The sequence below is a fragment of the Rhincodon typus genome, chromosome 13 (assembly GCF_021869965.1).
Source record: "Rhincodon typus isolate 14 chromosome 13, sRhiTyp1.1, whole genome shotgun sequence".
Taxonomy (NCBI): domain Eukaryota; kingdom Metazoa; phylum Chordata; class Chondrichthyes; order Orectolobiformes; family Rhincodontidae; genus Rhincodon; species Rhincodon typus.
The window spans coordinates 37,763,203-37,773,426 of record NC_063344.1 but is presented as its reverse complement, the minus strand read 5'-3'; the positions used below and the strand labels follow the sequence as shown (position 1 = coordinate 37,773,426).

General features: G+C 44.2%; 1 protein-coding gene across 1 annotated transcript in view; it reads left to right on the top strand.

Annotated features, from left to right (window-relative positions):
- The window catches only part of usp13 (ubiquitin specific peptidase 13), a 141,865-nt gene that overhangs the window by 54,816 nt on the left and 76,825 nt on the right, over positions 1-10,224 (top strand). The window contains exon 2 of the mRNA XM_048604301.1: positions 4,440-4,565. Within this exon, the coding sequence (XP_048460258.1) occupies positions 4,440-4,565 (126 nt within the window). The remainder of the gene's footprint in view (positions 1-4,439; positions 4,566-10,224) is intronic.

The window sequence follows — 10,224 nt, the reverse complement described above, 5'->3', positions numbered from 1 at the left end:
CCAAGCAGCATCAGAGGAGCAGGAAGGCTGACATTTCAGGCCTAGATGGATCTTCAGACCCTTCTGAAGAAGGGTCTAGGCCCAAAACGTCAGCCTTCCTGCTCCTCTGATGCTGCTTGGCCTGCTGTGTTCATCCAGCTCTACACCTTGTTATCTAAGAGCTTTTAAGTGTTCACTTAGTGAAAACGCGTTCACTTTACAAGGCAGCAAGCTAGATCTAGTTGTTTCCCTCCAAAATAGCCAATACAGAACAGTTGGATATGGGAGATTACACAGATAGAGAGAAGTGAGGCCAGAGTGAAAAATGAAAACGAGAGTGAGCATTGTAAAACTGAGAGATTCCTTGAGGAACTAATGTGGGTTATCAAGCAGAGGGCTGATGGGTGAGAGGACACAGGAAGAAGAGTTTTGTACAACAGCAAGTTATCGTGGGGTAGAACATTTAGGGCTGGGCAGGAGTATCTTGGAATGCCACATTTATTATGAATGGCACAAGGAACAGAGCATTGCAAAGCAATGACTCTGCACAGTGATGGAGTGCCTGCAGTTGCCTGTCACAAAGATGGCACTGCAAACATAATCACACTGATTACATACACATGGCAGTAACAAAACGTCACATAGATCTTGCCTGATCAAGGCTTCCATTCCTTCTGAACAGTTATTTGTCTGCCATTTTCAGAAAGTACCTGAAACAATGTGCTAGCTTGGCTTTTCTTTTTAATTGAACTTGCTGGAGTAGTTTGAAGAGGTAATACAAACTGGTTTTCCACTTGTGTCATAGAAACATAGAAAATACGAGCAGGAATAAGCCATTCAGCCCTCCGAGACTGCTTCGCCATTCAACACGATCATCACTGATCATCCAACTCAGTACCCAGTTCCAATGTTTGCCCCATACTCTTTATCCCTCTTGCCCTAAGAAATATATTTAACTCCTTCTTGAAAACATTCAATGTTTTGGCCTCATCACCTTTCTGTGTCAGTGAATTCCACATGGTCACCACTCTCTGGGTGAAGAAATTTCTCATCTCGGTCCTAAATGACTTACCCCGTGTCCTTAGTCTGTGACTTCTGGTTTTGGACTCCCCTAGTCATTGGGGACATCCTTCTTGCATTTATGCTGTATAGTCATGTTAGAATTTTATAGTTTTCAATGAAATTCAACAGCCCCTCCACCATCATTTTTCTTAACCCAAGAGTATAGAGTTCTAACCGATCCAGTATGTCTGCATATTTGCCATCCCAGCAATCAGCCTGATAAACTTGTGTTGCACTTTCTCCAGAGACAGATATCCATCTTCAGATAGGGAGACCAAAACTATAAACATACTATTTGAGCTTTAACTTAAAGGTGACATGCTTCTCCAGTTGCACATCAATCCACAGATGAAGGATGACATTACACAACTGGCAGCGTGCAGTCCCTGACCTCAGCTCCACTTTAGTTCATTAGGCAGATGCACAAAAGCAAGCGCAGTTGTGGGCCTGTGTTTCCTATTCTGTGCATATGCAAATGGTGACATTATTACACACAGAACATTGTGACATATTTGCACATGCTCAGAAGACCATTTTGAGGGCCACCTTTTGGGGCAATTACTCTGATGTTGGAATGGTGAAGCAAAGGCATGGACGAATATTTCAGAAGTAAATGAGTTGAGGTGGGGCATTGTAAGCTGATGGTTTTGGAGGTGGAAGTAGCAGTCTTTGTGATAGAGCAGATGTACGGTTGGAATCTGACACCTAGGTTGTGAACAGTCTAAATGTTAGCACATAGGAAGTGGGGGCAGGAGTGGACCACATGGCTCCTTGTACCTGCTCTGCCATTCAATGGATCTAGTCTTGTCATTCTCTCTACTTTCCTACTTATTTCCCATAACTCTTGATTTTCCTGTAGTTCAAGAATCTGTCTTTTATTAGTCTTGAATTTTTCAACTTAGCCTCCAAAACTCTTAGCGATAGAGAATTAGAAAGTTTCACAATGGTCTATGAGGGGCAATTCCTCCTTATCTTAATGGACAACCCTTTATTCAGAAACTGTGCCCTCAAGGTCTGGATTCCCTCACAAGGGTTGTTGTTCATTACAGTCAGTTGTCAGTGAAAGACATGGAATTAGTAGCTGGAGGCTAAGTTCCCTCTAATTCTTTTCTGTGCAGGGCTCTGAGGTTTGTGTGTGGTAGTGATTTTTAAAACTGGAAGTCAATGCTGAGAATGGTGGCAGCTCACAGATAGATATGCATTGGCCCTTGCAGGGATTGTGCATCTTAGAGGGAAAATTGGCTGAGTGTGGGTATTGTAGGGGGAATCAAAGATAACAGCTTTGGTCTTTCCAATATTTAAGTGGAGGAATGGTCTTCTTCTCAGGTGCTGGATGTAAGATGAAGGGCTGAATGACCTACTGGTGCTGATATTTTCTTTGTTTCTGTGACGCTAGTAGGAAACCACTTTGTATTCAATCCTCATGATAGCCTGGTTTCAAACATGGACAAAAGAGATGAATACTCAAAAAGGTGAGGTAAGCATAACTACCATTGACATCAGTTGTCTCTCTGTAATGAGGTCCATGTGGTCCAGTAGGATTATAGCATCTTTACCTGCATTGGTGGTGGAGGGAGTGAATGTTTAAGTTGTCAGATGGAGTACTGGTCAAGAGGGCTGCTTTGACCTGTTTGGTATCATGCTCCTTGTATGTTGTTGGAGTTATATTTATTCAGGCAAGTGAAAAATATTCTATCACACTCCTGACGTGTCTTGTATGTAGTTGACTGACTTTGGGAAAGACAGGAGATGGGTTCCTTGTAACTGAATTCCTAATTCTTACTTGCTCTTGTAGCTACAATAATGATATGATTCGGTCAGTTTCAGTTCACTGGTAACTCCCAGGGTGTTCTAGCGGGTGGTAGTGCTTATAATGCCATTTAATATCAGAGGGAGTTGATTAGATTCTCGTATTGCACACAGTCAGTCGTTGCCTGACCCTTGTGTGGAGTGAATGTCACTTGCACTTATTGATTGAATTATCGACTGATTAGATTTATTTTCATGTGTACCAAAGCACAGTGAAAAGCTTTGTTTATGAGCAGTACAGGCAGACCATAGTAAGCAAGGACATATAGATCATAGGGTGAAAAAAAAGCTTGGACAGAGTGAGGCATGCAGGTTACACCACGCAGAACGTGCACTAAACAAGATCGACATTCACTTCAAATAATGCTGATCTTGTTAGAGAATCCGTTCATCAGTCTAATAACAGCAGGGAAGAAGCTGTTCTTGAACCTGCTGGTGCGTGTGTTCAAGCTGCTGTATCTTCTGCCTGACGGAGGAGACAGCCCAAACTTGAATGTTGTCCAATTCTTGCTGCAAATAGAAGTAGATTGCTTCAGCATCTGAAATGTTCCAAATGGTGTTGAGCATTTTGCAGCTATCAGTGAACATCCTGCCATCATAAGATCAGACGTGGGAAAGGTTATTAATGAAGCAACTGAAGGTGGTTGAGCCCAAAACGCTACCCTAAGGAACTCATGCAGTGATCACCTGAGACTGAAGTGCTTGGCTTCCCACAACTACAACTGATTTCTATTGTTCTAGGTATGTCTTCAGCTAATGGAGAGTTTTCCTCCTGAATTCCATTCAAGTCAATTTTGTTGGGATGAACTTGGTGTCGAAGGTAGTTATTCTCACCTCACCTTTTTTGTTCAGCTCTTTTGTCCATATTTGAACCAAAGCTACAGTGAGACTAGGAGCTGAATACTGCTGGTGGAATCTGAACTAAGCATCTAGAGCAGCTTATTATTATTTAAGTGCTACTTGAAGGACTGTCGATGACATCTTCCGTCACTTAACTGATGATTGAGAGCAGATTAATGGGATAGTAATTGGCTGCATTAGATTTGTCTTACTTTTGGTTAACATAACATACTCGGGCAATTGTCCACAATATTAGTTTTAGCCAGTGTCAGTTGGAGCAGCTTGCCTAGTTCTTGAACATAATTTTTCATTATAACTTTTGGGATATTGTCAAGGCCCACAGCCTTTGTGTCTTGAGATGTTTTGTGATGTCATGTGGAGTGAATTAAACTGACTGGAACTGACATCTTGAGGCCAGGATTTCTCAAGTAGTGTTTTAGAAATATGCAGTACGTTAACTCAACCTTGCCATTTTCACTGAATGAGATTGGTTCAAATGCTATGATGAAAAAGGTGTTAATGATACTTATGGAAGATGTTTTTCAACCTGGAGGCAAAGTGAAAAAATGTGGTTTGATGCAATTTTTATGTCAGCTGTGCAAAGTGGTTTTTCAGTTAAATTATAACTTGAAGGTTAGTGTGTGTACAATACTGAAGTTATTTGCCCTACTGCTTGAAATTTTACATTTCTCATTTATTCCTGGTTTTCTCTAAGATTAAATCAAATTCCTCTTTTGTTTAAATTACAGGAATCTGAAGGTGGCCTTTATGTGTGTATGAGTACTTTCCTCGGGTTTGGAAGGGAACATGTGGAAAGACATTATCGCAAAACAGGGCAATGTGTCTACATGCATCTGAAACGTACCATAAAGGAGGTAACAGTAATAGCCCAGAAAGTTTATTTTTAGCACTTAGTGTAATTTAAAAGTCACTGTTGACAGCTATTTTTCATAAGTATCTTTAAACTACTTTGATTAATAAAAATCTTGCTTATGTGAAAATAATTTTGCAAAGTCTGTGATGTATAGGAGTAGTGATGACCAATGTGATTGCGCTTGCATTGTATGTTGCGAATAGCTTGTTCTATTTCCTTTGGTAATTCAAACTTCACAGAACAAAAATCTCGTTCCTTAAAATAGGTTAAATTGTTTACTTTTATGTAATAATAATATGTTGTATTAACTGATCCATTTTAAAATTTTGCTACTTTAAGCTAAATGATTCAACGATATAAGGAGCAAATTTTTGTTTTCCTTTTGTAAAAGATCATCTTAATTTTTCAATTACCAAGTAAATTAAGTTTTCTCTAACGTAATTCATATATTGGTAAATTCAATACAGGCTCCATTTTAATGGAGAAAATTTTCACCAATGCGTGTTTTAAAACAGTCAGCTTTTGACATTTGGTTTAAGGCCCATAATAACGTGTATAAGATCCTGAATGGCCTTGACTAGTACAACATGAAAAGGATATTTCATCTTGGGGTTCCGCCCAGAAATAGGGAGCATTATTATAAAATTAGGGGTCACCTTTTTAGGGCAGAGATGAAGAGAAATTTAACTCCATCAGAGTTTTACGTGACTTTAGAACTCACTTCCTCAAAAGCTGGTGGAGACAGGGTACTGAAATATTTTTGAGGCAGAGGTAGATTGACTCCCAAGCCTAATAAGAATCGAACCTTACTGGGGATAGATGGGAATGTGAAATTTGAAAAACAAATTGATCAGCCATGATCTTATTGAATGACAGAACAGCTGAATGGAGTACTTCTGCACTTTTTCATTTCTTTAGGTGCATTATATAATCATCTAGAAACTAGAAGGCGAGGAATCCAACCATAGATTTTAGGAAGGGTGGTCCAGTCCTGCCAACTTGCTTGCATTTTTTTATAAGAGATTCTGAAGTTGATAGATGATGGGTTTATGTATTCTGACTTTGGAGCAGTTAGTGATAAAATTGAAAAAAAGCTGCTATGTATAACTTTGTTGTCTGTAATTGAAAGGCTGATCTTTGACTAAATAATGAATTTACTGTGTTTACATGGAAAGGACAGTTATTATTGCTGCAGCTCTGTGCAGGAGATGTGGGTAAGGTGGATGGGATTGATCACCATTGGAGTTCCATCATTAACGATTTGTGTTTGGGTTATTTGTTTTCATCATTGTTGATAATTTTCTCAGTGAAGACATTGGGGGAAACAATCTGCCAATTTGGCTGATGACTTGAAAAGTATGTGAAAGCCAAGATCTTGGATCAAATAAATTCTAAGGCAGATATGTTTGCAGTTGGATCATTTAAGATGGCAGATATCTTTCAATGTGGATAAGTTTGGAATTTGGTTTGGAGTAATTGTAAGCACACATGTGCCCATGAAGCACCAGTTCAAAGTTATTAGAGAGGGAGGACCTCTAGGAGATTTCGGAGAGAAAATCTCAAAGATGTTTTTTTAAAGAAAAATTTCTAAGTGGTATTCTTGAATTTTACGTTATTTATCAATGGAGTCATTGGATATAGTTGACAGCTGATACAAGTGCTGAATCACCTTTAGTTAACTAGCGAGAAATTTGTTCAAGCAACTTTCTGCTCACTATTGCAGCAAGAGCTCATGGTTTGCTGTTTAAACAAAAACAATAATTTTTTTTTGAAAGAGAAGCTGCAATTATTTTCTATTGCCTTCTTCAGATGGGTTAGCCATTGAGTAAATTGATTGAAACTGGTACTATTTCTATTCCTTTTGCTTTCTGATAAATTCGACATCTGTTAATACACTTGTACAGATATGTTTATTTAAATGATTTTTCATTAACCTTTGATCAATGACATCATTTAAATGAACATTTTGTATCTCTGACACTTCGGTTCTTGATGTGTAAAACAACTGTGTTTATTTTGAAATATACATTTAATACAAGATACAGGGAGTCCACGTTGAACCCTTTGGCATTGCTTTGCTTTAGTGTTACTCAGGATCAGAAATATTGTTGGGTGTTGTGAAAGTTTGTTTTGAAGTTTTTTACTGCAGTGTATTACCTGACCTGCTTGCTCCATTTTGACATGGTCTCTCTTCTCTCTCATACCTGAGGCCACCCAAAGTCTTCCAACTTGCAGCCTTTCCCCATTCTGCCAAACACAGACTGTATTAAAGCTAAAGAACCCTCCCCATTAAACTGATTTCATAATTTCTCAGATCCAGTCTTCTTTTATCAGTACCTTTTGTTACTTTCAGTTTGGAAAGAACGTTCATGTAACATGGTGCGAGGACACCAAGTGTAGTGCCTCTGTTATTGTTAAGAGGTGACTTTGAAGAGTGTCAGATATTTCAGAATGGTTGGTGGAAGGATAGCAGGCAAAGATCATAATCTAGGAGCACTTCGAACAACTACTACTGAATTGCTTCTAATGGGATTTCGGAAGAAATGTGATAAGAGTTAAATGACCTGCATCCAAAAATTTTAAAAGAACCAGCTGGAAAGATAATGCGCCAGTTAGGATTTTCCAAAATTCCTTGGGTACTGGAATGGTACTAATGGATTAGATGTTGACAAATGCAACTCTGCTTTGCAAAAATGAGGTAGAGATAAAACTAGGAACTACAGACCAGAGATAGTAGGAACTGCAGATGCTGGAGAATCCGAGACAACAAGGTGCAGGGCTGGATGAACACAGCAGGCCAAGCAGCATCATAGGAGCAGAGAGGCTGACGTTTCGGGCCTAGACCCTTCATCAGAAAAGGGGGAGGGGAAGGGCGTTCTGAAATAAATAGGGAGAGAGTGGGAGGCGGATAGAAGAGGGATAGAGGAGAGGATAGGTGGAGAGGAAATAAACAGGTCGAAGAGGGGGGGATGGAGCCAGTAAAGGTGAGTGTACGTAGGGAGTTAGGAAGGGGATAGGTCAGTCCAGGGAGGACGGACAGGTCAAGGGGGCGGGATGAGGTTGGTCGGTAGGAGATGGAGGTGCGGCTTGAGGTGGGAGGAGGGGATAGGTGGGAGGAAGAACAGGTTAGGGAGGCAGGGACGAGCTGGACTGGTTTTGGGATGCGGTAGGGGGAGGGGAGATTTTGAAACTTGTGAAATCCACATTGATACCATTGGGCTGCAGGGTTCTCAAGCGGAATATGAGTTGCTGTTCCTGCAACCTTCGGGTGGCATCGTTGTGGCACTGCAGGAGGCTCAGGATGGACATGTCGTCTGAAGAATGGGAGGGGGAGTTGAAATGGTTCGCGACTGGGAGGTGCAGTTGTTTGTTGCGAACCGAGCATAGGTGTTCTGCAAAGCGGTCCCCGAGCCTCCGCTTGGTTTCCCCCATGTAGAGGAAGCCCCACCGGGTACAGCGGATGCAGTGTACCACATTGGCAGATGTGCAGGTGAACATCTGCTTGATGTGGAAAGTCTTCTTGGGGCCTGGGATGGGGGTGAGGGAGGAGGTATGGGGGCAGGTGTAGCACTTCCTGCAGTTGCAGGGAAAAGTGCCGGGTGTGGTGGAGCTGGAGGGGAGTGTGGAGCGGACAAGGGAGTCACGGAGAGAGTTGTCCCTCCGGAAAGCAGATAAGGGTGGGGAGGGAAAGATGTCTTTGGTGGTGGGGTTGGATTGCAGATGGCGGAAGTGTCGGAGGATGATGCATTGGATCTGGAGGTTGGTGGGGTGGTACGTGAGGACGAGGGGGATTCTTTTTTGGTTCTTATTGCGTGGACGGGGTGTGAGGGATGAGGTGCGGGAGATGTGGGAGACACGGTTGAGGGCGTTCTCGACCACCGAGGGGGGGGATGTTACGGTCCTTGAAAAACGAGGACAACTGAGGTGTACGGGAGTGGAATGCCTCATCCTGGGAGCAGATGCAGCAGAGGCGAAGGAATTGGGAATAGGGGATAGCATTTTTGCAGGAAGGTGGGTGGGAGGAGGAGTATTCTAGGTAGCTGTGGGAGTTGGTGGGCTTGAAATGAATATCGGTTTCTAGGTGGTTGCCCGATATGGAGACAGAAAGGTCCAGGAAGGGGAGAGAGGTGTTAAAGATGGTCCAGGTAAACTTAAGGTTGGGGTGGAAGGTGTTAGTGAAGTGTATGAACTGTTCGAGCTCCTCGTGGGAGCACGAGGCGGCGCCGATACAGTCATCAATGTAACGGAGGAAGAGGTGGGGTTTAGGGCCGGTGTAGGTACGGAAGAGGGATTGTTCCACGTAACCTACAAAGAGGCAGGCGTAGCTTGGGCCCATGCGGGTACCCATGGCTACCCCCTTTGTCTGTAGGAAGTGGGAGGAATTGAAAGAGAAGTTGTTGAGTGTGAGGACGAGTTCGGCTAAGCGGATGAGGGTATCAGTGGAGGGGGACTGGTCGGGCCTGCGGGACAGGAAGAAGCGGAGGGCCTTAAGGCCATCTGCATGGGGAATGCAGGTGTAGAGGGACTGGACGTCCATGGTAAAGATGAGGTGTTGGGGACCGGGGAATTGGAAGTTCTGGAGGAGGTGGAGGGCGTGGGTGGTGTCACGGACATAGGTAGGGAGTTCCTGGACCAAGGGGGAGAAAATGGAGTCTAGATAGTTGGAGATCAGTTCGGTGGGGCAGGAGCAGGCGGAGACAATGGGTCGACCAGGGCATTCAGGTTTGTGGATTTTGGGAAGGAGATAGAAGCGGGCAGTGCGAGGTTGGGGAACAATGAGGTTGGAGGCCGTGGGTGGGAGGTCACCTGAGGTGATGAGGTTGTGGATGGTTTGCGAGATGATGGTTTGGTGCTCAGGGGTGGGGTCATGATCAAGGGGGCAGTAGGAGGAGGTGTCGGAGAGTTGGCGTCTGGCCTCGGCGATGTAGAGGTCAGTGCGCCATACTACAACTGCGCCTCCCTTGTCCGCGGGTTTTATGGTGAGGTTGGGATTGGAGCGGAGGGAGCGGAGGGCTGCACGTTCTGCAGGGGAGAGGTTGGAGTGGGTGAGAGGGGTGGAGAGGTTGAGACGATTGATGTCTCGACGGCAGTTGCAGATGAAGAGGTCGAGGGAGGGTAGGAGGCCTTGGGGTGGTGTCCAGGAGGAGGGGGTGTGTTGGAAGCGGGAGAAGGGGTCAGTAGAGGGAGGGTTAGGTTCACAGTTAAAGAAGTAAGCGTGGAGGCGGAGGCGGCGGAAAAACTGCTCTTTGTCCAAGCGTGAGCGGTATTCGTTGATCTGTGGGTGGAGGGGGACAAAGGTGAGCCCTTTACTGAGGTCTGACCGTTCGGCCTCAGTAAGGGGGAGGTCTGGGGGCATGGTGAAGACTCGGCAGGGCTAGGTGCTGCTGTCTCCTCTGGAGCTGCTGGCTGTGGAGGCTGTGGGCGGAGTTGCATCGGCGTCGGCTGTGGGCGGAGTTGTGTAGGCTGTGGGCGGAGTTGCGTCGTTGTCGGCTGTGGGCGGAGTTGCGTCGGCGGTGGGCGGAGTTGCGTCGGCGGTGGGCGGAGTTGCGCCGCCGGAAGTGCTACACCTGCCCCCATACCTCCCCCTCGCCCCCATCCCAGGCCCCAAAAAGACTTTCCACATCAAGCAAATGTTCACCTGCACATCTGCCAATGTGGTA